Source organism: Sus scrofa, chromosome 11, assembly GCF_000003025.6.
Source record: "Sus scrofa isolate TJ Tabasco breed Duroc chromosome 11, Sscrofa11.1, whole genome shotgun sequence".
NCBI classification, from domain to species: domain Eukaryota; kingdom Metazoa; phylum Chordata; class Mammalia; order Artiodactyla; family Suidae; genus Sus; species Sus scrofa.
This window is the reverse complement of record NC_010453.5, coordinates 21,257,279-21,285,222: the sequence shown is the minus strand read 5'-3', so window position 1 is coordinate 21,285,222 and position 27,944 is coordinate 21,257,279. Positions and strand designations below refer to the sequence as shown.

Genomic DNA, 27,944 nt, shown 5'->3' with positions numbered 1-27,944 from the left:
GGCCCTAGAAAAGGCAAAAAAAAAAAAAAAAAAAAAAAAATTTAGAAAATGAGTGGAGCTGTTTTAGGAAGTTTGAGACCAGAGGCTCTCACAAACACCTCCTGTTATGGACTGAATTCTATCCCCCCTCCCCAGAGTCATAGGTTTGAAGCCTAACTCACAATGTGCTGTATTTGGAGACAGGGCCTCTAAGGAGGTTATTAAGGTTTAACAAGGCCACAAAGGTAAGGCCCTGATCTATAGGCTGGTGTCCTTCTAAGAAGAGACACCAGGGACATTTGCACACAGAGAAAAGACCATGTGAAGCCACTGCAAGAAGGTGGCCATCTGCAAGCCAAAAGGAGAGAGGCCTCAGGAGAAATCCGTGCTGCTGACACTTTGATCTTGAGCTTATAGCCTCCAGAACAGCAAGAAATAAATTTCTCTTATTTGAGCCATCCAGCCTGTGGTATTTTGTCTTGGCAGCCCTCAAAGACTAAGACATCCCATCCCTAGTCCATCGCCAAGCCAGGGATCGAATCTGCACTGCCTCAGAGACAACACCAGACCCTTAACCCAATGCACCGTAGTGGGAACTCCTACCACTTCCTGTTAACAAGTGAGGTGTTCTTCTTTATCATTTACAGAGTATCACAAAGGCACCTTCTAGTTGAAGGCACGGGAAGAGCTAGGATTTAATTCTTTCTCACCATCTTGCTCACACAGTACTGAAGAGATGCTGGGGCACTTGGCCAAAAAAAAAAAAAAAAAAAAGGAGTTCCTTACCATTACTTTTTGTTTTATTTGAAACTCCCTCTTACCTATATGCTTGCTGCTTCTGTTTCTGTTTTTACCTCTTGTGATATGTAATAATACAGCAGCAGGCCCATTCCAGGCCTGAGATATTTCTTGATGGCAATCACAGAATCTGGTTTGACTGCTTGGCTATTCAAATTTGGAGGTAACTCTAGTTTCACCATAAAAAACAATAAATAAAATAGAGCACCAAGACGGCTTGCAGATAAAAGAAGTTGCAAAAGGGAACACAGAATCGAAGAGTGACTGTCAGACACAGAAGAATTTCAACCAGTCTAGAGTCAGTCAGCCTGGCTTTATATCCCAGCTCTGCCATCTCCTAGCTCTGTGCTCCTGAGAAAGTGACTCAACCTTTTAAAGTCTGGGTTTCTTCATCCATGATACGTAGATAATGAAACTGAAGGAATGAAATATATAAACCGTTGGCACTTAGCAACTGTCAGCGCTATTTATTCAGAGATATTTTACACGAATTGCTGCTTCTCTGACTCCCTTCCCCGTTATCACTGCTATGGCAGTCTTTGCGCCCTGATGGGTCCTTTTATTGGATAGTCTTTTTTTTTTTTAATTTTATTTTTTGTCCTTTTGCCTTTTCTAGGGCCACTCCCGTGGCTTATGGAGGTCCCAGGCTAGGGGTCGAACCGGAGCTGTAGACGCCGGCCTACACCAGAGCCCCAGCAACGCGGGATCTGAGCCGTGTCTGCAACCTACACCACAGCTCATGGCAACGCTGGATCCTTAACCCACTGAACAAGGCCAGGGATCGAACCTGCAACCTCATGGTTCTTAGTCGGATTCGTTAACCACTGCGCCGCTAGGAGAACTCCTTATTGGATAATCTTAATGATCACTCTTACAGAGAAACCACTAAGTCAAGGTCGATGTTCTTTCCTCTGTTTACTTACTACATTGTCCCTTTCTTAGAGCAACTAATTTCATGCATGTATTCATTTGAACAATTTTCTGAAACCCCCCATGGGCTAGGCAGGGTACCAGGGAGTGAACAATGGTCTCTGCCCTCATGGAGTTTCTCATCTGGATGGAGGAAGAAATAAAGAAAAAAGGTAAGTACTCTATTGTGAAGTTTTGGTATCTACGCTGGGATAATGATAAAATGTACAAAATCAGGAATTTTCGCTTCTTTTTTTAGAGGAAATATGAAAGATTATGTACCTAGAATTGTGTATGGTACACGAGTGGGAAGAAGAGGATGTTTCTGTGGTTTCAATAGCTTTGCTGCCTTGTAGTCCCCATAGAGACACATGCTCCTACCTCCAAAAATATAGATGATTCAAATTCATTGCTAGAGTTCCCACTGTGGCTCAGTGATAACAAACCCAACTAGTATCCATGAGGATGCGGGTTCGATCCCTGGCCCCACTCAGTGGGTTAAAGGATCCAGCATTGCCATGAGCTGCAATATAGGTCACAGACACAGCTCAGATCTGGCACTGCTGTGGCTGTGGCATAGGCCGGCAGCTGCAGCGCCTATCTGACCCCTAGCCTGGGAACTTCCATATGCCATGGGTGTGGCCTAAAAAAAAAAGTCAAGTTCATGGCTAAGTTTCGTATTGCTCTGTGGTTGTTTCTTAAATGCATTAACCGTGAAACATAGTGGAGGGGTGCAGAGGAGGTGAACTAGCACTTGCCTTTCTGAGAGAAGACAGCATTCGTGAATGTTCATTGAGAATCAAGGGACAAGGAAATCCTACTGTGCTAGACATGTTTCTCTTTATGATATTCATGAAAGAAAGTGAATAGCGAACACAAAACAAAATGTTTTGAACCACTATAACAGTAAACATCTTCCTAAGCAAGAGAAAATAAGAGGTACCCACCCAAGCCCTGTCTTCATAATGAATGGTGTTTATGAAAACAGGAAATCCAGTAGTCGCCTCCTTATGATTTTAGAGAAATAGAATTTTAGAATTTGGAAGGTAAGAAGGAACCTTAAAGAAGTGGTCCAACTCCCTTCTTTTTAAAGATGCAGACATGGGTACAACCACTATGGAAAACAGTCTGGAGGTACCTCAGAAAGCGAAATATCGAACTACGATGTGATCCAGCAATTCGACTCCTGGATATATATCCAGACAAAACTACAATTGAAAAAGACACATGCATAGCAGCCCTATTTACAATAGCCAAGACATGGAAACAATCTAAAGGTCCATCTACAGATGAATGGATTAAGAAGCTGTGGTACATATACACAGTGGAATACCACTCGGCCATGAAAAAGAACAAAATAATGCCATTTGCAGCAACATGGATGCAAGTAGAGATTATCATACTAAGTAAGGCAGAAAGAGAAAGACAAATACCATGTGATATCACTTACATGTGGAATCTAAGATATGGCACAAATGAGCCTATCTATAGAACAGAAAGAGACTCATGGACATAGAGAAAAATCTGTGGTTGCCAAGGCGAGAGGTGGGGAGGAAGAGGAATGGACTGGGAGTTTGGGGTTAGCAGATGCAAACAATTACATTTAGAGTGGATTGACAATAAGATTCTACTGTATATAGCACATGGAACTATACTCAGTCTCCTGAGATGGACCATGATAGAAAATATTATATAAAAAAGACTGTACATATATATATACATACATATATATATGTATATATATATGAGTCACTTTGCTGTACAGCAGAAATTGGCACAACATTGTAAATAAACTACACTTTAGTTTTAACAAAGAAACATGAGTTCCCATTGTGGTGCAGCAGAGATGAATCCAACTAGTATCCAGGAGGATGCGGGTTCGATCCCTGGCCTCCCTCTGTGGGTTGGGGATTCAGTGTTGCCATGAGCTGGGGTGTACGTCACAGATGTGGCTCAGACCCTGTGTTGTTGTGGCTGTGGTGTGGGCCGGCAGCTGCAGCTGTAATTCGACCCCTAGCCTGGGAACTTCCATGTGCTGCAGGTATGGCCCTAAAAAGCAAAAAAAATTAAAAAAATTGTTTTAATAACCTGAAACAAAATTTTTTAAATAAAAATTAAAAAAAATAAAGATGTGGATATGGTAGAGAGGACAGGGTAAAGGTGATTTGCTGATTTTGGTCAACTTTCACAGCATTGCATTTCCTAATTCAGAGAGGCTTCCCCTCTAATTAGTGTGACTTAGTGGGCATTTATGAATACAGATCACCTTTTAAACACAATTGCTAGAAATAAAACAACCTACCACACCAGTGTTTGGAGGCAAAGTTCCTGTTCAGGTCTGTTCCAATGCAAGGATTATTTTCATGAAAAGAACGGTTCTTCCTCCACATCCGATTCTACAGAAACAAAGCACAGATAACCAGGGCAGCCATGTGTGCAGTTCAGGAAGGACAGGAGTTTTGAGTTTTTTTTGTTTTTTTTCTCCTAAGGCCAAGCTGTGGCCTATGGAAGTTCCTGGACTAGGGGTTGAATAGGAGTTGCAGCTGCCAGCCTACACCACAGCCACAGCAACGTAGGACCCTTAACCCACGGAGCAAGACCAGGGATCGAAGCTGCATCCTCATGGACACTATGTCAGGTTCTTAACCCACTGAACCACAACAGGAACTCCAGGACAGGACTTTTAAAGCCTAAGTGGATAGTGCTGTGTTCCTCTCCTGCAACCGCCATCACTTCATCCAGCCACTGTCTTCACAGCCCTTCTTGCACAGCCTCTGTTCTATCCAGGGGTCTCAGCTGGGCTCACTCAAACTATTTTAATTTGAATCAAATGAAGTGGTGATATATGGAGTCCCTGTCCTGGCCCAGCAGAAACTAATCCAACTAGGAACCATGAGGTTGCAGGTTCGATCCCTGGCCTAGATCCAGCTTCGTGGTGAGCTGCAGTGTAGGTCGCAGACGCGGCTTGGATCTGGCGTTGCTGTGGCTGTGGCGTAGGCCAGTGGCTACAGCTCCGATTCGACCCCTACCTGGGAACCTCCATATGCCAAGGGTGTGGCCCTGAAAAGACAAAAAAAAAAAAAAAAAAGAAACAGTGGTATGTGATGAGTTTTGACCCATAAAAATTTAGTTTTGCTAGGCTGTTTATTGGCCTTCCTGTTTGGTCTTGTTTAAATTAATTTATGCATTGTCATTTTAAGTTCCTTCTAATACAAGTAAAATAACCTGTTTCAACTCAAATTAAAATTATGATTCATGAGTTGTTTTTTTGTTTTTTTGTTGGTTTTTTTTTTTTTTTTTTTGTCTATTCTAGGGCTTCACCCGTGGCATATGGAGGTTCTCAGGCTAAGGGTCTTGTAGACGCCAGCCTATGCCAGAGAAACAGCGACGCCAGATCCAAGCCACATCTGCCACCTACACCACAGCTCACGGCAACACCGGATCCTTAACCCACTAAGCGACGCTAGGGATCGAACCTTCAACCTCATGGTTGGTTCCTAGATGGATTCATCAACCACTGAGCCACGACAGGGACTCCTGAGTTATTTTTTAAATTAAAATGTATTTGACATACAACATTGTGTAAATTTAAGGTATTAGACATGTTGATTTGATACATTTATATATTGCAATATGATTGCCATTTGTAGGGATCATTAGCACCTCTCTCGTGTCATGTAATTATCCTTTCTTTGGTGGCGGTAATCTTAATTATTAATACTTAATAATCTTAAGTCTTTTAGCAAGTGTGATGATTATAATACAAAATTGTTGAATCATGAGTTTCAATGCTTTCTTTAGATTGAATTCAACACTCTGATTTTTTTGTCTTTTTTTTTTTTTTTTTTTAAGGACTGCATGGCATATGGAAGTTCCCATGCTAGGGGATGAATCAAAGATGTATCTACGACCTACACCGTATCTCACAGCAACGCTGGATCCTTAACCCACTGAGCAAGGCCAGGGATGGAACCCGCATCTTCATGGATACTAGTCATGTTCATTACCTCTGAGCCACGATGGGAACTCCCTCCACACTTTCATTTAAAAGCTATAGGGGGGGAGTTCCCGTCGTGCCTCAGTGGTTAACGAACCCAACTAGGATCCATAAAGATTCAGGTTCAATCCCTGCCCTCACTCAATGGGTTAAGCAACCAGAGTTGCTGTGGCTGTGGTGTAGGCTGGCAGCTGTAGCGAAGATTCAACCCCTAGCCTGGGAACTTCCATATGCCACAGGTATGGCCCTTAAAAAAAAAAAAAAATCCGTAAGGGATAGAGTCGTGAAAACACCTCTAACCTGATGGCCCCTTTGATTTTACTGATTCAACTTGGGTTTTTAAACATAAAACAGATACCCCATTGGGTTCTTGGGAAATTTGATCATGTGAGCAGCTGCATAGCCTTTAAGTTCTGGGTTGGGATGATGTGGCACAAATTTCCCCTTCTCCACCAACCCTTTTGCCAAGCCTCCCAGTCTGCTTCCGACCCCAGGCCTATGACTCGCTAGCAACAGTTGTTGAGGAAATCAGGTTTTGAAACTGCAGGGATGAACTGGTAGAGTTAAGATACAAAGGACAGTTGGGGGAAAGAATCTCTAAGGGATGGCTGAATTCCATTATGCATCAGACAAAACATACATTTTTTTTGTAATAGCAATCAATAAATGTGACAGCTTCTTCTTTATTTATTTATTGTCATTTCTTGGGCCTCTCCTGCAGCATATGGAGGTTCCCAGACTAGGGGTCGAATCGAAGCTGTAGCTGCCAGCCTACTCCAGAGCCACAGCAACTCAGGATCCGAGCCGCATCTGAGACCTACACCACAGCTCACGGCAACACCGGATCCTTAACCCACTGAGCAAGGGCAGGGATCAAACCTGCAACCTCATGCTTCCTAGTCGATTCGTTAACCACTGCGCCACGACGGGAACTCCAGTGACAGCTTCTTGAACACCAAATCTGTGTTAGGTACTGTTCTAGGTATTCCTCATTTACTTAGTTCAGGGTTTGCCCACTCCTACCCATAAAGTTTTGTTCACAGTATCCCTTTTCCCTGAGATCACTTTTTCATTGACTTCCTTCACCATTCCCACCTCTGTAGCTTAAATTACCATCTACATAAAATATTTTTTTTTTTTTGCTTTTTTTAGGGCCACGCCCATGGCACATGGAAGTTCCCAGGCTAGGGGTCAAATCGGAGCTACAGCTGCTGGTCTATGCCACAGCCACAGCAATGTGGGATCCGAGCCTCATCTGCAGCCTACATCATGGCTCACAGCAATGCTGGATCCTTAACCCACTGAGAAAAGCCAGGGATTGAACCCATGTCCTCATGGATCCTAATCAAGTCCGTTAACCGCTGAGCCACGAACAGATCTCCCGCATAAAATAATTTCTGATAATTCCTCACTGCAATTATTCTCATTCTCCTTAGTGTTTATATGTGCTGTTCAAGTGGATTTTTCTGAACTTTACATGCTCAACTGCTTTATGTGCCCCTCATTAAACTAGAAAGGACTGTACTTCATATTGCCTGAGGAATTTTACATGAATCATGATGTCGATGGGATTCGAAATAGCAATGGTTTCCAGCAGCGATGAGACTGATCGTGATACTCACACTTATGTTCCTAACTGAGTTCAAGTGTCCCGTGGCTTAAATTTGCATATTGGTTAGAATGCAATTCTGTTACAATTCCAGTTCGGCTGGAATGCTGGTCTAATTCTTGCCATTTGTGATTTTACAAATCAAAATGCTATTCAAATGAGTCCCATTAAAAATGAAAGGATCGGAGTTCCCGTCGTGGCGCAGTGGGTAATGAATCCGACTAGGAACCATGAGGTTGAGGGTTCGGTCCCGGCCCTTGCTCAGTGGGTTAACGATCCGGCGTTGCCATGAGCTGTGGTGTAGGTTGCAGATGCGGCTTGGATCCTGCGTTGCTGTGGCTCTGGCATAGGCCGGTGGCTGCAGCTCCGATTCGACCCCTAGTCTGGGAACCTCCATATGCTGTGAGAGTGGCCCAAAAAATAGCAAAAAGACAAAAAAAAAAAAAAAAAAAAAAAAGAAAGGATCTAGGTACAGTGCATCAGTGGTAGCTAACATCACAAAAAGAGATACAACCACACAGCATCAACTTCTGTTGGGAGAACACACTATCACAATGAAATAGTCTTGCAAAAAAGTTAAACCTGAATCTGAGTAAGCTTCTAGAACCCAAATATCCAGTTTTATGTCTGCAAAACAGAAACAGACTCATAGACATAGAGAATAGCCTTGTGGTTGTCAGTGGAGAAGGAGGGTGAAGGGGTATGGATTGGGAGTTTGGGAACAGCGGATTAAATTTGGGTAATGGATAAACAACAAGGTCCTACTGCAGAGCATGGGGAACTATATCCAGTACCCTATAGTAAAGCATAATGGGAAAGAATATATATCTGAATCGCTTTGCTGTACAGCAGAAATTAACACATTATAAGTCAACTATACTTCAATAAAATAAATTTTAAGAACCAAATATCAAGTTTTAGAAAATATAAAGGACAAAAGAACATATTATTTGCAAGATGGCAATGCAATTAGCAAATCCAAACAACGGGAAATGCTTTTCTTCAATTAAACAAATTACAAGGAAATAGAGAAGAAGAGAGTGAATCCATGGATTAAAAGAGAAATAAAAACCATAAACCAATCACAACATATTAGCCTGATATGGACCCTGAACCCAAGAAATAAATTTTTTAAAAAGTTATGATACAATTGGTAATTTAAATACTGATTGGGAATTTTATGATAATGAGTAATTATGCATTTTTATGAATAATTGTATGGTGGTTATTTTTAATAAATGTTTTTAAAAGTTGTGATACAGGAGTTCCCATCATGGAGCAGTGAAAATGAATCCGACTAGGAACCATGAGGTTGTGGGCTCAATCCCTGGCCTCCCTTAGTGGGTTAAGGATCTGGCATGGCCGTGAGCTGTGGTGTGGGTCACAGATGTGGCTTGGATCTGGCATTGCTGTGGCTGTGGTGTAGGCCGGCAGCTGTAGCTCCGATTCGACCCCTAGCCTGGGAACCTCCACATGCCGTGGGTGCAGCCCTAAAAAAGACAAAAAGACCAAAAGAAAAAAGTTGTGATACAATTGGTAATTTAAATACTGATTGGGAATTTTATGATATTAAGTAATTATCATGCATTTGTATGTCTAATTGCATTGTGGTTATTTTTAGACCTCATTTAGAGATGCACCCTGAAATATTCATTGACAAAATGATATAGTATCTGAGATTTGCTTCAAAATAATATGGGTAAGATAGAAGTAGGTAGGGGATAGAGATAAAAAAAGATTGGCCATGAGTTGTTAGGCTGCACGATGGGCATATGGGAGTTTACTATACAATCATTTTTTTTTTTTTTTTTTTTTTTTTTTTTTGTCTTTTTTTTTGCTATTTCTTAGGCGCTCCGCGGCATATGGAGGTTCCAGGCTAGGGTGAATCGGAGCTGTGGCCACCGCCTACACCAGAGCCACAGCACTCGGATCCGAGCCGCGTCTGCAACCTACACCACAGCTCACGGCAACGCCAGATCCTTAACCACTGAGCAAGGCAGGATGAACCGCAACCTCATGGTTCCTAGTCGGATTCGTTAACCACTGTGCCACGATGGGAACTCCCATTCCCATTCTTATATATGTTTAGATTTTTCCATAATGAATTAAATTTTTTTCATAATAAAACCATTATGTCAGGATCCAGGATTCCATAGATATTTCAGCCTCTGTAGCCTGTATCCCCAAAGGGCATGTGTTTTGTTTTCTTTGCCTTCACGTACCTTTTTCCACGTGTAGTCATAACCATCCACATTAACCACTGGCATAACATAGAAGTCCATGTGCCTCAGAAGACTGGTGTAAAGTTTTTCTGCCCCATAGAAATGAGTTGCCTGCAAATCAAATCAAACATATTTAATAGCAGACCTTTTACATGCTTCTTTTTTTCCGGTCTTTTTTTTTTTTTTTTTAATTTCAGGTCCGCACCTGTGGCATACGGAAGTTCCCAGGCGAGGGGTCCAGTCGGAGATGCAGGTGCCAGCCTACACCACAACCACTGCAATGCCAGATCCGAGCAGTATCTGCAACCCACCCCGTAGCTCAAGGCAATGCCAAATCTCCAATGCACTGAGTGAGGCCAGGGACTGAATCCGCATCCTCATGGACACCTGTCAGATTCATTACCTCTGAGCCATGGTGAGAACTCCTTTTTTTTCTTTCTTTTTTTTTAAGGGCCACACCCATGGCATATGGAAGTTGGCAAGCTAGGGGTTAAATCGGAGCTGTAGATGTCAGCCTACACCACAGCCATGTGGGATCTGAGCTGCGTCTGCAACCTAAACCACAGCTCACAGCAGTGATAGATCCTTAACCCACTGAGCAAGGCCAGGGATTGAAACTGCCTCCTCATGGATACTAGTCAGGTTCTTAACCGGCTGAGCCACAACAGGAACTCCATTTTTAAGTGCTTCTAAACTTAGTTGCTTCTTTTTTTAATTTGAGATATAATTGACATCTAATATTGCATAGTTGACCCTTGAGTAACACAGGTTTGAAAGGCGTGGGACCACGTGCATGCCAATTCTTTTCAACAAGAAGTACTATAGCACAGTCCCATACAGCCTGCAGTTCACTGAACCCAGGGATGAGGAACTGTGGATATGGAGGGCTGACTGTAGTTACGTGTGGACTTTTGGGTGTATGGAGACTGGGGGCCCCTAAGCCCTGTGTTCTTCAAGGGTCAACTGTATTAGTTGCAGGTATTTCACATCATGATTTCACATCATGATTTGACATCTGCACATATTGTGATCACCTTGATAAGTCTAGTTAACATCCATCTCGTTAACAGCCACTAAACCTAGTCTATTCCTTTTATTTTTGAAAAAGTATTCAACTTTCAGGAAGCATATTAATTCCCTGAAAAGTCTGAACTTAAGGTACTGTGTTGCCAAGTGGTGGTAAATGTCCCGGACATGGGACAACTGGTCTACCTACCGACTTAATGGAGGCAGAAAATAGAGCCATACATTTTCTACAATTTCCTTTAAGAAATAAGAAGAATTCTTTATTAAGGCATAAAGCCCACTACAAAGATTTAAGGAAACAAAAACCTGGATACAGTTCCACACTTCCATGTTTTTTGTGGCCACACATGTGCTATTTGGACGCTCTCTGGTCAGGCAGGGGTCAAATCGGAGCCGCAGCTGAGGCGCACACCACAGCTGTGGTCCTGTGGATCTGAGCCAAATCTGTGACTTACACCACAGCTTGAGGCAATATCAGATCCTTAACCCAATGATTGAGGTCAGGGATTGAACCTACATTCTCACAGAGACAACGTCAGGTCCTTAGCCCTCTGAGCCACAGTGGGAACTCCTAGGTTCACTCTTTTTACAATAATCTATGTCAATCAGAGCTTAAACTAACCTTGTCTTATTCCCAGATATGAGTAGATAATACTTTCTCCATTGTCCTTATAATTGGTGAGCTAATTTTTTTGCTAGGATTGAGTGTGTTTCTGAAGCATCAGGTCATTTGGCTTTAAAGTCAGTGGTCAGTTTTCCTAGATACTGGCTATGAGTTTCCTAACACGCATCATCTGACAGCTCCTCTCTGCTTTAGACTCATGCCCAGCTTAGTGTCATATATTTCAACATGATCCAAGGACATCCATGTTTTGATGACTGAGCAGTTCACCCCCAAATGACCAAATAGAGGTGCAGGAGAACCACAAAGCTGAATTTCATCCAGTTAAATCATTTTATCTAGAACTAAGCTTTGGTTTAAGATCTTCACTGTGGCAACATTGCTACATTTTGTTTTGTGGATTAGTTTTCAATTATTTGATTTAAACTTTACCCAAAAGACTTTAAGAATTTTTTTTTTTAGTTCCCTGGTAGCCTAGTGGGTTAAGGATCTGGTGTTGTCACTGCAGCAGTCAGGGTCACTCCTGTTGTGAGGGTTCAATCTCTAGAATTTCCACATGCTGCAGGCACAGCCAAAAAAAAAAAAAGGAAAGAAAAAAATTATTTTTTCATTATTGACCAAAAAAAATGTCTTTTAAAATTTATTTATTTATTCATTTATATATTGGCCATACCCACGGCATGCAGAAGTTCCCAGGCCAGGATGCCATAGAAATAATAACACCAGATCCTTAACCCACTACTTAACCACTTAACCCACTAGGCCACTAGGGGACTCCCAAAATGTCCTTTTTTTTTTTTTTTGGCCCCACCCTTGCCATGTGTAAATTCCTAGGCCAGGGATCAAACTCATGCCACAGCAGTGACCCAAGCTGCTACAGATCTTTAATTCACTGTGCCGCAAGAGAACTCCCAGAAAATGTCTTTTAAATCTTACCTTTGCTATAGCTAAAACTTTACCACTTTTTCTTTCTTTCTTTCTTTCTTCTTTTTTTTTTTTTTTTTTTTTTTTTTTTTGTCTTTTTGCTATTTCTTGGGCCACTCCCGCAGCATATGGAGGTTCCCAGGCTAGGGGTCCAATTGGAGCCTTAGCCACCAGCCCACACCAGAGCCACAGCAACGCAGGATCCGAGCCACATCTGCAACCTACACCAGAGCTCACGGCAACACCGGATCGTTAACCCACTGAGCAAGGACAGGGATCGAACCCGCAACCTCTTGGTTCCTAGTCGGATTCGTTAACCGCTGCGCCACGACGGGAACTCCCCCACTTTTTCTTTCAATGTTTAAAATATTATATCCATATTTCCCTAAAACAACCACAATAGTCAAATTAAGATCACTTATGTGTGGAATCTAAAGTATGGAACAGATGATCCTATCTAAAAATAACAAACAAACAAAAAGCAGAAACAGATCATGGCCAAGAAGAGCAAACTTGGGGTTTCCAACGGGAAAGGGGGACGGAGTGGGATGGATGGGAATTTGGGGGTTTTTGGGAAGAAAACTGTTACATTTGGAATGGATGGGCAAAGGGACCCTACTGCACAGCACAGGGAACTGTGTGTGATTGGGTCACTTTGTTGTACAACAGAACTTGATGAAACATTGTAAATCAACTATACTTTAATAATAGTAATAATAATAAAACGAAATTCCATTGCACATATCACATATAAATAAATGCTCATGAATAAAGGAAATTAAAAAATTGAAAAAAAGATCCTTTGCTAGGGGTAACCAGTTATGAAATATGGCAGAAAGGAAAGCAAAAGTACAAGTGACTTCTTAATCTACTAAAGGTCAGAAAAAAAAAGCTTGATGAAAAGGAAGCGATTTTATAGAATGAGAAACGCCATCTCTTAAATAGCTGAACAGCCAGTTAAATATATTTTTATGCTACAAATTTGTAACTTTATATTGGAGTAATTTTTCAGTACTAATGCAGCTTTCATTATGAGGAAAAAGATTAGGAGAGCTTATTTTCTTTAGAATAAGAAAGCACCTTATTCTTATTTCTACAATGACTGCAGAACTCTCAATAGGCATGCAGTGGTTAATCTCTCTGGTCCTTCTCATCCTCTTTATTTCCTTCCTACCTTAGCAATAGTTGGAAGGAAGTCTTTCAGCAAAAAGTTAGACACTGAGAGGGCTCAATATTAGCCCTAGAATTTCTTGTCTGATTAACAGGGCTCCAAACAGAAGGGGTGAGTGAAGGGTGAAATATAGCCTGTCGTCTGCATGCCAAGCCCTGCCCTCATGGGCAGCTGCAGCTGAAATCCTAGAGGAAGGCGTGACTATTTTTAACAGCTTCTTTGAGATACAATTCACGTTCCAGAAAATTCACCATTTTAAAATATATAATTCAGTGGGCTTTATGATATTCACAGTTATGCAACCATCACCTCTATTTGACTGTAGAATATTTTCATCATTGTCCCCATAGGGGGTGGCTTGAAGAAGGATGGTTAATTCTGTGAGGTGTCTAGGGTTGGGGCTCCTGAAGGGCAGATCAAGACGGCAAGAAATTCAGGATACAGGTGAATGGAACGTTTGTGATGGGATTCAGACCCGTTAGTGAAGGAAGAGATTCCTGGAAAGGAGCAGATGGATTGGAAGAAAGCAGACATATCCAAGGACTGGAAATCTACTAAAGGAAAAAAATTAAAAGCATGCATAATAAGTGTACGGAATGAGAGAAGTGGAAGGAGAGGAAATTAAGAAGCCAGAGTGGGAGTTCCCATCGTGGCTCAGTGGAAGCGAATCTGACTAGCATCCATGAGGATGCAGGTTCGATCCCTGGCCTCGTTCAGTGGGTTAAGGATCTGGGCATTGCCGTGTAGGTCGCAGATGTGGCTCAGATCCCACGTTGCTGTGGCTGTGGTGTACGCTGGCAGCTGTGGCTCTGATTCGACACCTAGCTGGGGAACCTCCATATGCCACAGGAACGGCCCTAAAAAGACAAAAAAAGAGAGAGAAGTTAGAGTGTTCAATGGCTCCCCCGGCCTTCTCTGTTGCTGTCAGGGGTCACATTCTGTATCAGAGGATCAGGAAGAGAATTCTCCCTGAGAGGATGGCCTTGGGGGAAGTTTACTAAGACAGTATTGAGGTTGGGTTTAGCTGTGTAGACCATTTCAAGGAGCTGAGAAAATAATTTGTTAGATGGGTCTCATATAGGGACTTTGAACTCACTCAGAATAGTGGTAAGAGTCAGAGGGCAATAAAGAACCAGGAGCCACATTCCAGGGAATTACCTGGAGCCACAGACAGCAGTAATAAGAAAAAACAGAGGTGGTTCAACCAGATCAGATGGAGAGTTTAGGGGAAGAAGGAGAGGAGGGCAGTGCCAGGACAGGAGGAGGTTGATCCACGCCCTCCTGGACCTGTGGCACCTGGAGACACAGAAGAAAGAGCAGCCCCGCTATTTGATGGAGCTGCTATGAAGCAGTGTCCTTCACAGGTCATGCGTCAGGTACGAGGGGCAGCAGCCGAAGGAATTCCATCAAAGTCCTCGGGGTGTAGAGAGCCAACGCTGTGTGCAATTAAATGAGAATCCTCCAGGACATAGGTTCAAGGAGGAAGTGAGCTGTGAGAAGAACAAGTTGCCAGATAAAGTACTGAGCAAGATGGCATGGTCAACGCATGGTCATTGGGCTCCTATGATGCCAGACCCCATGTTGGGCGATGGTGACAGAGACATGCCAAGTCAGCCTCAGCCCCCTGCCTTTGCAGACATAGAAGGGATCTAAATTTGGCCTCTGGTTGCAAACTAGCATAGGATGGATAAACAACAAGGTCCTACAATAGAACACAGGGAAGTGTATTCAATATCCCATAAAAAGCAAAATGGAAAAGAACATAAAAAAGAACATATGGGGAGTTCCCGTGGTGGCGCAGTGGTTAACGAATCCGACTAGGAACCATGAGGTTGCGGGTTCGGTCCCTGCCCTTCCTCAGTGGGTTGAGGATCCGGTGTTGCCGTGAGCCTGTGGTGTAGGTCGCAGACGTGGCTCGGATCCAGCGTTGCTGTGGCTCTGGTGTTGGCCAGTGGCTACAGCTTGGATTAGACCCCTAGCCTGGGAACCTCCATGTGCCGCGGGAGCGGCCCAAGAAATAGCAAAAAGACAAAAAAAAAAAAAAAGAGAGAACATATGGGAGTTCCCATGATGGCTGAGTGGTAACAAACCCAACTAGTATCCATGAGGACAAGGGATCAATGTTGGGGCTCCGTGGTGTTGGGTGAAATACTTGACTCTGAGGTTCTTAGGCTATAATGTGTTTCCCATTGTATCTCCAGAGTCTGGAACCTTATAGGCAATTCATGAATATTTGTGGAATAAGAAACTTCAGCTTACAAAGATTGAGTAAGTGGGTGGAATAGAAGGTAGCCTGTTACCGGAGGGATGGAAGAGGGACAGCCGTTAGGGACAACTACACTGATATGAATCAGAGTCAACACGAATTAGAGTTTCTGTCTGGTCCTTTTCAGGTTCATCAATAAAATGAAAAAGAAATGTTCTTTCCTTCTTGCTTTGCACATTTCTCTCTCCACTAACAGCTGCTCCCTTCAGTATCTAAAATGAATAAAACTAACCAGCTTGGAGGAGGTTCCCGATTATCAAGTGACTGAGCGATGTTTAGGGTCAGGTGGTTGGGAACTTTCCAGTAGGCTCAGGGATACTGCAGCTCCGCGGATGGGGAAGAGAAGACGGCAAGGAAAATAAAGGCAGGGAGAGATGCATTTGGCCAGACACAGAGACAACCATAAACTCTTATCAGAAGGACATCTGTTTTAGGGGTTCCCATTGCGGCTCAGTGGTAACAAAACCGACGAGTATTCATAAGGATGCAGGTTTGAATTCTGGCCTCACTCAGTGGGTTGGGGATCCGGCATTGCCATGAGCTGTGGTGTGGGTCACAAACGTGGCTCGGATACCACGTTGCTATGGCTGTGGTGTAGGCTGGCGGCTACAGCTCTGATGAGACCCTTAGCCTGGGAACTTCCATAAGCTGGGGGTGTGGACCTAAAAATACAAAAAAAGAAAAAAAAAAAAAGAAGAAGAAGGACACACACTTTAAGTTATTTTTCCAGTGGCAATAGCTCTTTGTATAAAACAGTGTAGAAAACATATATGAAAAATACGTAATTTTTACTGTTTTCATTTATAGAGGTTTATAGTCATTATGATTTTTGCTTTTAAGATATACTCTTTGTCTTTTTTTTTTTTAGGGCTACACCTAGGGGTCGAATAGGAACTGCAGCTGCTGGCCTATACTGCATACACCGCAGCTACAGCAACAGCAGGTCCAAGTGGCATCTGTGACCTACATGACAGCTTGCAGCATTGTGGGATCTTTAACCCACTGAGTGAGGCCAGGGATCAAACCTGCATCCTCATGGATACTAGTCGGGTTTGTAATCCACTGAGCCAGAACAGAAACTCCTCTTTGTTTTACACATGGATTTTTTTGATGCCAAGTCCTTCTCCAGAGACAAAATCCCTTACTTCCCCTATTATGATATATGGAAAATATGATTCACTCTATAATGTTGTACTTTATGTTCAGTTTCCAAGGGTGGAATAGGGCAAAAGATCATCTAGCTAATTCAAATCAAAAGAGAAATAAATTAATCAGGACTCAATTTAAATAATTACTTCAGTTCTTTCTTGTACTTAGTAAGCATGTTACAACTGCAGATTTCTTAATTATGTTGCAGTGTTTAGCCTCAGCCAGCAATGTAGAGAGGGTAAGGCAGATAATCTTTAGGGTAATTGAAATGTTTAAATCTTGGTTCTCAAACTTAATATGCATAAAATCACCTGGGAAACTTGTGAAAATTGTAGATTCCCAAGCCTCACCTCTAGAGATTTGAACTCCAGAATTCTAGGTTGTGACCTGGGAAAATGCATTTAATAAACAGGCCAGTTGATTCTGATGCACGTGGTCCTAGAACACATATTGAGAAGCTCTGGCTTAAGAAAATGTGAACACTAAAAGGGAACCCTCTTACACTGTTGGTGGGAATGTAAATTGGTATAACCACTATGGAAAACAGTATGGAGGTGCCTCAAAAAACTAAAAATAGAACTACCATACGATCCAGCAATCCCATCCCTAGTCATCTCTCCAGACAAAGGCATAAATAGAAAAGATACATGCACCCCAGTGTTCACTGAAGCACTATTTACAAAAGCCAAGACATGGAAGCAACCTATATGTCCATCAACAGAGGAATGGATAAAGAAGATGTGGTACATATAGGAGTTCCATCATGGCTCAGCGGAAACGAACCCGACTAGCATCCAGGAGGACGCAGGTTCGATCCCTGGCCTTGCTCAGTGGGTTAAGGATCCAGTGTTGCCATGAGCTGTGGTGTAGGTCACAGATGTGGCTTGGATCCAGCATTGCTGTGGCTGTGGTATAGGCCAGCGGCTACCTCTTGGATCCAACTCCTAGCCTGGGAACCTCCATATGCCACGAGTGTAGCCCCAAAGGAAAAAAAAAAATTGATGTGGTACATATATACAATTGAATACTACTCATCCATAAAAAGAATAAATTAATGCCATTTCAGGAACATGGATGGACCTAGAAATTATCATACTAAGTGAAGTTAGTCAGACAATGAAATATATATAATTGTCATATGATATCACTTATACATGGAGTCTAAAAAAAGGATACAAATGAACTTATTTGCAGAACTGAAAACAGACTCACAGACTCACAAACTTATGGTTACCAAAGGGGACAGGCAGTGGTGGTGGGGACGGACTGGGGGTTTGGGACTGGCAATGCACCCTGAGGCACACGGAATGACTGGCCAGTGGGGAGCTGCTGTAGAGAACTCATCTGAAAGAGGCTGGCTGTGGGTACATGTGTGAATGGGTCACTTTGTTGTTGTGTAGGAGAAAATATCCCCAGAAAAAGGTACAAAGGAGAGACCCCGGCCATGATGACTCAGCAAAGTCCACCCAACTGTCCCCAGCCACCCTCCCCACACACCTGCTTCTGTAAACTTGTCTCCGCCTCTACTACCTTGCCTGACCTCACTCCAGGTCCGACCAGCCAAGCATGGACCCGGAAGAGGTAGCCCATAAAAGCCTCGTGAAACCCTTCTTCGGGGCTCAGACTCCGGAGAGCCATCTCCTCTGAGCCCGCGGGCATGATAAACCTGAGGTCTCCACCTCTCTGAGTGCTCGCTTGGTTTCTCACTGGGGAAAAGAACGGATCCACTGCAGCCACAGAGCTGCTGGAGCTGGTACACAACAGCCACAGGGCTGTCACCAGAGCTGATATGCTCAGGGGCAGGGTTGCTGGGCAACGGCTGTAACAGTAGAACCGAAATGATCACAGCCTTGTAAATCAACTAAACTTCCAAAAAACTTTCAAAAAAAGAAAATGTGAATACTCACATGGCCTATGAACCACAAGCAGAAAGCAGGAGAGATCCATTCTCGGGCATGGATTCCACAGTCAATCCAGACGGCAGTTTTGGCCTTTTGTTCTTTTGTAGAAACCTGCCCAGAGAAACCCAAAAAGCAAGAACAAGAAGCTTCAGGATAATAACTTTCAAGTATATAGTGCTTCTATTTAAAATCCTGTTAGCCAGTCTGTGAAATATGCATCCTCCTCTGCATTCCTTTGCGAATTCTCCAGGGAAATTAAAAGAGGATGTGATTAAAAATCACTAGCTAAGGTCACACAGCTGGTCAGAGTTGGGACTGAGGTCTGAAGCCAGGACTTGATTTAAGGCTCTTTTTATTCCCCTACAGTTACCTGGTGATGCCAGAGCTGCGTGAGAAAGTACAGAAGTAGAGACCCAGGAGCTAGAGCTTCACACTCTAGTTAGAATTAATTGGCTACTATGTGTTGGGTGGGCAATTTCCTGAGGGAGGTTTGGAACAGCAAAAGGCTTGGGAGGGTGAAGCCAGCGGTGCTCCATATAAATTTGGACCCTCTCACCATTTTCCCAGGGTTTACACTTTTAATGTGTGGATTATTTCCTTACTTCACACACAAAAAAGCACACTTCTAGCATCACACAAATTTATGACCAACAAATCTGGGGACAGAGGACTTATTCTGATTTACAGCATGGAGGACAGTGTAAGCTGCCAACTTTCTGGAGTAAGAACTCCCAACCCTTCCCCAATGACAGCCTTTGATATCTTTAGACAAATTCTCAAAATCACCTCCAAACAAAATGAATCATAGTTTCACTTGCGTTTGTTTGTTTGTTTGTTTGCTTTCTTTTTTGTCTTCTTTTAGGGCCGTTTCCCTCGGCATATGGAAGTTTCCAGGCTAGCAGTCCAATCGGAGCTGTAGCCACTGGCCTACACCGCAGCCACAGAAACATGGGACCTGAGCCGGGTCTGCAACCTACACCACAGCTCACGGCAACGTCGGATCCTTAACCCACTGAGCAAGGCCAGGGATCGAACCCGCAACCTCATAGTTCCTAGTCGGATTCGTCAACCACTGCGCCACGATGGGAACTCCTAGTTTCACTTGTGTTTAAAAACTACTCATGGGGGTGGAGGGAGAGGGCGGAATAAAAAAAAAAAATAGCGACAATTTTAGAATTTGGAGGGAAGGGAGAAGAGAGTTGCAAAATCAAACAGATTTACGGGGTTGGAATTCCAAAACCAGAACAAAAGAGTGCTTGATTTTTAGGTTGCCACTGACATCACGCAGAAGTTTTTTCTTCACTAACCTGGAGCTAAGCGATACCCGACAAGAAGACATGTGAGAAAATCAAATGACGTTGACCTCAAGGGGTCAAACTGGACAGAGAGGAGAATTACCCAGCTGATTTAATCTATTCCATTTAAAAGAAAATCCTGAGTTGTCTGGACTAGTTGCCTTCCTCAACCTTTTGTCTAACTGTCTTGGTCACCCCAAGACATGTGGACACCTCACATGATGTCCACATTCTAGATTAAGTAAGATTGGGAGTGAAGCAAGCAGGAAACAGGGGTTTCCAACAGGTACATCTGGGTTCCAGACACACCAGTTCCGAAGAAAGTAAATGTCATACGTAGGCATGCCGTGACTACACCAAGCCAGCCTGGATGGCCCACTCAGCTGCCAGGAAGCTCCGATGTTTCCTACATCTGCCTTCAATTTGCACTGCAGGTTCTTGTCAGAACAGATTAAAACCCAGAAGTCCTGACTCAAAATCTTACCTTTGGATAATCGAACAGGCTCACCTATCAGCAATTTAGGCAACATCGGGAAAGTATGCATAAAGTAAATGCTACTATGTCGAATGCATTTTTCCAATGGTCACATTTTTCCAGAGCATCTTTAAAATGTATTTTATTTCACATTTAATTTTTTTTTAAGGGAAAGAGTGGTTAAAAAAAAAAAAACAAAAAACAGAAGTGCAGAATCAGCAATTGACAGGCAGAACTTAGTTTGGTTTCAGTATTCTTCCTGTGGCCAAATTCACTAACCAGACTAAGGCTAATTTATTTACCTGAAAATAAATAACCAAACAGAGGGTGACTGAAGCAGAAGCTATCATATCAGCATCTCTGCCAAGGATTCCCAGTGTCACCCCGATTCCTATCCTTTCGTGGGTTTCATTGTTCAGCTCTTTCTTTGGTTCCAAAAACTGGATCTATGTCAATATTTGTTCAATAACAGACTCCTCTCCTTTTTTTTTCTCCAAGTAAGTCAGTTAGAGGTGGTGGTGCACATAAAACAAGGGTTTGAAAAATAATCTAGACCACATCTCTCATTTTCTGAAAGTAGGCGCTGAAGCCCAGAAAGGTTAAGTGGCTTCACTGACACATAAGTAGACACAGAATTGATTCTAAAACTGAGGTTACTACGCTTAGACCTACACGGCATTAGTAAAGGGGGGAAAATTAAAGGTAGTAACAAGCTCTAAATAGCCGGGTATTAAAGTTGAGGGACACTGGTAATATACTTATTCCCAGAACTCAAAAAAAAAAAAAAAATCCAAGTAATAATAAGCCTTGCTGGAGAAGGAACACCCCCCCTCCCCAAAGTTGAAAGATCAATGCTTCTCCCCACAACATACCTTTAAAACATAAAGTGGGCGCTTCTCATATGAGGATCCAATGTGGATTTTTTCAATCATATCAGGATGCCGCTCAGTTATAACCTCTATCCAAGAATAGATCTATCCAAGCAGAAAACCAGCGGTCAGTCACAGAGCAAGTTCAAAGCATTTCCCTGACAAAAGAAGCGCCTTTTTCAGGGAAAGGCGATCCCTCTAAAACACTTGTACGTGGACAGAATGAGGAGCTGAAACACTTGGGGGCAGGGTGCTGGTGCTGCTGTTGAGAAAATCAATAAAGTTTTGAAACATGTCAAGGGTTAGAGAAAGCGTGAAAACGTTCTAAGAATCTTAGGACAAGGTAAGAAACGTTAATCTTTAAACCACGGTTCCTGAAAGCTCTTTTTAAAGGCTCCTCACGTTGATGTCCTGCTCTGCATATGAAATTCAAGAGCTTATTTTTATATGGGATTTTTTCTTTTTCTTTTTTTTTTTTTTTTTTTTTTTTTGAGGGCTGCACCCACAGCATATGGAAGTTTCTGGGCTGGTGTGGAATCAGAGCTGCAGCTGCCAGCCTACACCACAGCCACAGATCCAAGCTGCGTCCTCAACCTACGCCACAGCTCATGGCAATGCCGGATCCTTAACCCACTAAGCGAGGCCAGGGATCAAACCCATGTCCTCAGGGATCCGAGTCAGGTTCACTACCACTGAGCCACCATCGGAACTCCTATATGGGATTATGTTTTAATTCATTTCTCAAGAGGAAGCTAAAGAAGCACTGGGCACTGGCTTTGCACCAGCTAAATGGAGGTGTCACTATTTCCCACCGGAGAAGCTGGCACCCATGATAAGATCTCTGAAGGGATGAGGCAAAGGCGAGGACGATCTGGAGAAGAGACAATTCTCTTCCACCCCGGGAAGCGTCTGATTCCGGACCTCTCTCCTGGGTGGAAGTCCAGTGCTTTCTGATTCCGTCAAGAGTACCGTGGAAGGAAAAACAAATGCAAGATGCTGGGTCTGACTTTAGGCTAGCGTCCCCTTCAAAGCAGGCCGAATGATGGACCTGCTCGTGTCTTAACCCAGACCACATTCTCAGGAGCCATCTTCACACCCGTACACCATCTACAGGGGCCACAGCCAACGCTCGGCTTTATTTCTAATGCTTTTTTCCGCTCATGGCTTTCCAATTCTTTCCTGGGGATAGGGTAAGAAAAAAATCTCTCTTCGAACAAAATATTTTAAATATACAAGAAAAATATTTTTAAATACTTCTGGCATTCCCCTCTTCCTACCAAACCCAACACAGCAGCTGGACGTAGTAGGAAGGCAGAGTTTCCTTCTCCATTTTGCAAAGGGTGCCTACCCAGCCTCTCAACTCTGGGCCTCAAGTTTGCTGCCGCAGGACGGATGGGGGAGGCTGGAGGGAGGGGATCTTGGTGGAAGAGACAGAGGGAAGGTAGGAGAGAGAAAGGACAGGGCTGCCATTTGAGATCCCCATCAACCAGCCGGGTACATCAGGGGGAGAAGCGCACGGAGTTCTGGTGTAACTAACTGGAAAGGAACAGATGCTTTTGGAGATTAAATTTAAAAATTGATTCTTATTGCTTAAGTCTTAGATGTCTTAAAAATAAGGATATGGTCCTTAACAGTTTCTGGGCACCTAGCCAAGCAGGATAAAAATACTCATATGAAGGAATACAGCAGCATATGCCTATGAAAGAATAAAAGGTATCAAGGGATTTGTATTACTTGGAGTGTATTACATTGAAAAGAAAGTGCTCTGGGGAGTTTGTTTCTGCAGCGGAAGTGAATCCGACTAGGAACCACGAGGTTGCTGGTTCGATCCCTGGCCTTGCTCAGTGGGTCAAGGATTTGGCATTGCGGCGAGCAGTGGTGTGGGTCACAGACACGGCTCGGACCTGGCTTTGCTGTGGCTGTGGTGTAGGCCAGCAGCTGTTGCTCTGACTGGACCCCTAGCCTGGGAACCTCTATGTGTTGCAGGGGCTAGGGGGCGGCGGGGGGGCAGCCCTAAAAAGACAAAAAAAGAAAGAAAGAAGGTACTTTGAGGGGTTTACCCTTTCAACTAACAAATATGGGAAATGGCTCTTACAGTAGAATGTGAAAGCTTACTGAGGTCAACAGCCGATCAATATGCTGCTTAATTTCCCTCTAGAAAAGCTGGAACCTATAAATACTAATAGAAAAAAAATCAGAGCTCCCATTGTGTTTCAGTGGGTTAAGAACCTAATTGGTATCCATGAGGATTCAGGTTCGATCCCTGGCCTTGCTCAGTAGGTTAAGGGTCCAGCGTTGCTGAAAGCTGCAGCATAGGTCACAGCTGTAGCTGGGATCTGGCATTGCCATGGCTGTGGCACAGGTTGACCGCTGCGGCTCCAATGCAACTCCTACCCCAGGAACGTCCATGTGCCCCAGGTGTGGCCCAAAGAAAGAAAGAAAGAAGAAAAAAACAGTTTCTTAAAGATTAAAGCAAAGGATTATTATTATTATTATTATTATTATTTTACATAGGTTCCTTCTAAGGGAAATAAAATGCACTTATACACTTTATAATAAGTGAATAAATCCCTTCAATTCTGTGAGATAATGTGGCAATTATTCCGCAAGAGTATTTTCAGGGTAATGGTTCAAGGGGGCATGATTAATTGGACTGTGTGTGTGTGTGTGTCTGTGTGTGTGTGTCTGTGTGTGTCTGTGTATGGCAGTTTCAGGAAAAAGGCCCCATTTTAATTTCCTGCTCTCCCCGTTCTCACTGCAGTGTTACTCCTGACAGTCAGAGACACTCTCAGGACCAACAGCCTGCTCAGGGGCCACGTCCAAGATCAGCGCCATCTCCCCAGGCACGAAATCTACAAAAAGGATGCATTACCTGCGCGTAATCCACCCACGTGTGACTTTTCTTCACCGTCTTCCACCAATTATGATTCCTCAACAATTTCCCATGGAAACGGCAACGCTCGTTACCTGAAAGGACGGATGTGGGAGCGCAACGTGACAGCTTACCTCATCTAGTGAGTGATAGTGTTCGTAGTACGAGGACGAGGCCCGGGGGCTGACGGTGTCGTTGGAAGTCTGCTGCTGGATCAGGTCTTCCACATTTTCCAACAAGACACTGGGTGATGAAACACAGGGTGAGCTGGTTTCCAAGCCGGGCTCTGATTTTCCCGCACAGCCCACTGCAGGCACAACAGGTGAGCTTGGAAGGAAAAATCACTAAAAAATGCTAAGTATGAGGTGAAAATACGAGCAGGCTAACAGCACGCGATGCTGAAATTCACAAGCCCTCTGGGCAGAGCCTTGGTGGGGAAGCAGAGAGACCATGGCTTGTGCGTGGTAGGTGTTCAAAGCCTTGAACCTCTCGATCTGTCCTCCCTGTTAGCATATTTCTTGATTGTGACTCATTAGTGTCTTTTATACAAACACACAGGTTAATAGACAACTTTCTTCAATCCAGAGGAACACGGCATTATTCTGTTTTCAGTTAAGGACCAAGGAGAGGCAGAAAGACTTTATTTTTTTTTCCTTGTGACAACCACAGACCTCTACCAGATGTTCTATAAGCCCAAAGATGGCCAAATCTCTAGAGAAATAAGAGCACAGGAGAAGGAAAGGTTTGGGAAAGTGATCTCATTTATTTTGCCAAGGGTCACACAGTTATCTAGGCACAAACATTTTAACTGAGTTAAGCCATTCTATGAACAATTTGAAAGTTAGCTGTCATTTTAATAAAACTTTTTGGGGTACCTGCTGTGGACACTGGAGTTAAGGATCCAGTGTCATCTCTGGTAGCGAGGGTTTGATCCCTGGCCTGGCACAGTGAGTTCAGCGTTGCCGCAGCTGTGGCATAGGTTGCAGCTGCAGCTTGGATTCGATCCCTAGCCCAGGAACTTCCATATGCCACAGGTGTGGCCAAGAAAGTTTCTTTTATTTAGGCCTGTGGGTAAAAGCCAAGGCTTGACATTAGAAAGGTCTGAGTTTGACTCCTAGCTCTGCTGTGTTCTAGTCTGTTGACCTTGCGAAATTCCTTTGTAAATTTGTACATTTCTTTCATCGGCATAATGAGGATTGTATCTCACAAGGTTAAATAAAGATTAAATGATACAATGTATAGAAAGGCTCAGCACAGTTCCTGGAAGGGAACTGTAACATGCTTTTAATGATGATCATATTACATTTAGAATGGATACACAAGGTCCTACTCTATATATAGCACAGGGAACTATATCCAATCTCCCAGGATTTAGCATGATAAAGAAGAATATAAAAAAAGAATGTCTATCAGAGTTCCCATCGTGGCTCGGTGGTGAAGGAACCCGACTAGTATCCATGAGGATGCGGGTTCAATCCCTGGCCTTGCTCAGTGGGTTAAGGACTCAGTGTTGCCGTGAGCTGTGGTATAGGTAGCAGATGTGGCTCGGATCTGGCTGCTGTGGCTGTGGTGTAGGGTGGCAGCTCTAGCTCCGATTCTAACTCTCACCTGGGAACTTCCATATGCTGTGGGTTCAGCCCTAAAAAGACCAAAAAAAAAAAAAAAGAATATATATATATAACAGAGTCACTCTGCTATACAGCAGAAGTTGGCACAAATTGCAAACCAACTATACTTTAATTAAAAACCAAACCCCCCCAAACAACAAAGTAAAAAAATAATCATCATAGTGTGGTATCCAAAGGCTGCCCACTGATACACGGAATTGAGCACGGCCTCCGGAAGTACAAGGGCACGTGGGACCCTGGCACTTGGGCAATGGATGCAGAAAGGAGATGCAGACAAGAGATTCCAAAAGGAAGAAGGAACAAAATCCCCTTCAGCAGCTGCTTTTTCAAGAGAGACCCCCAAAGCCCGCTAAAGTGAAAGACCAGTTTGCTCCCGGAGCCCTGGCACAGAGCAGAGAAATCATACGAAGGAAGGCATTGGGAGGAACCACAGCGTGTCCACAGATGACGGAGTCTAACAGTGCTTTTCAGAGAAGGGACTGAGGCCGGGAGAGGAAACCACTTGGCCAAGCTCACAGAGCTGCCACTTGGGCTTTATCACCTGTCCATTCCAGAGACGTCCACATGGCCATGTTTAGTGTATGTATTTTTCTAAGAAGCATCAGAGGGGCTTCTTCTGATGGCTTCTACTCAGGAATCATGCCTACCTGGATGGAATTCCGCTCTCATTTAAATGAGTTTTCACAGCGCTTACATCAGATGCATTCACAAAAAAATGGACTTCTTTTTTCTTCTCAATTACATCAGCTGTTACTGGCTGCCAGAGCACAATCTGCAGTTTCAAGGGGAAAAATTGATAAAATAAAAATGACTATTCACATCATTCTCATCTATATCTAAAGCCATAAAAGTATGTCTGTAAGGGCGAGGGGGAGACAATTCCTGGCCACTGGTCCCCATTACACGTGAGGAAGTATAAGCATTTATTTTACAGGGAGGTTGTTTTATTCTCTGTAACCTCTGTTGCTAAAGAGGGCCTGGAACATACTAGGTCCTCTAAATATTTGGTGAGATAATGAATGAATGAATGAATGAATGAATGGATATTTTTATGGACCCGCTGTAAAACTGAATGTGGATGGGAGTTCCCTGGTGCTCAGTGGGTTAGGGATCCATCATTGTCTCTGCTGTGGCTCTGGTTAGAGCTGTGGCTCGGGTTCAATCCTTGGCCCAAGAACTTCCACATGCTACAGGTGTGGCAAAGCAAACACAAAAACTGGATGTGTATGTCAAATGTTTAAAAAGAAATGCAAGTGTATCTAGAAAGAAAAATGTTTTTTTCTTTAATAAAAATTCCATACCTGGGAGTTCCCATCGTGGCTCAGCAGAAATGAATCTGACTAGTGTCCATGAGGATGCGGGTTCCATCCTTGGCCTCGCTCAGTGGGTTAAGGATCCGGCGTTGCCATGAGCTGTGGTGTAGGTCAAAGACGAAGCTCAGATCCCTCATTGCTGTGGCTGTGGCATAGCCTGGCCGCTGTAGCTCCAGTTCGACCCCCAGCCTGGGAACCTCCATATGCTGCAGGTTCCGACCCTAAAAACCAAAAAAAAAAAAAAAAAAAATTCATACCCGTGATATAATTACCATGTTGGTGTTCCTTTTCCTTAACCTAATCATGGCCTTTGGGTCATGCCTTCCCATAATACTTAACTTTTTTTTTTTTTCTATTTGACTACATTTTTTCCAAAACACTTTCATGCTCACGGCCTTGGATCACTATCACAACACTTCATCATAGAGGAGGCAGGGGTTATTATTTTCACTATTCAGATGAAGAAATTAGGGCTCCAAGCTCAGTTGTCTAAAATCTCACATTAAGAATAGATGCAAACTATTGCTTTTGGAGTGGATTAGCAATGAGATCCTGCTGTGTAGCCCTGGGAACTATGTCTAGTCACTTAACGATGGAGCATGATAATGTGAGAAAATAGAATGTAGACATGAATGTGTAACTGGGTCATCATGCTGTACAGTGGGGGAAAAAAAATTGTATTGGGAAAATAACAACAGGAAAAAAAAAAAAAAGAGGCGGAACACAACCTAAATTCTGGATCTCTGATGCTTCCTCTGGCAGAGTTTCCTCTGTCCGCAGCCTGGTGGCTGTGCAAACGCATCCATCAGCTCTCTGTGGGAGAGGCTGTGTTGACCGACCTTTCCCACCGCTGCCCCTCTTGATTCACCAGAGGCTGAGGCTGTGCGGCTCCACCTGGCGCCAGTGATGGGGCACTGCA

General features: G+C 43.4%; 1 protein-coding gene across 1 annotated transcript in view; it reads right to left on the bottom strand.

Annotated features, from left to right (window-relative positions):
- Positions 1-27,944, bottom strand: part of CPB2 (carboxypeptidase B2) — a 63,804-nt gene that overhangs the window by 13,028 nt on the left and 22,832 nt on the right. Inside the window, exons 3-8 of the mRNA XM_001929146.4 lie at positions 26,360-26,484; positions 24,219-24,327; positions 21,216-21,317; positions 18,580-18,684; positions 9,515-9,625; positions 3,989-4,082 (exon numbers count right to left, since the gene is read on the bottom strand). Coding sequence (XP_001929181.1) covers positions 3,989-4,082; positions 9,515-9,625; positions 18,580-18,684; positions 21,216-21,317; positions 24,219-24,327; positions 26,360-26,484 — 646 coding nt within the window. The remainder of the gene's footprint in view (positions 1-3,988; positions 4,083-9,514; positions 9,626-18,579; positions 18,685-21,215; positions 21,318-24,218; positions 24,328-26,359; positions 26,485-27,944) is intronic.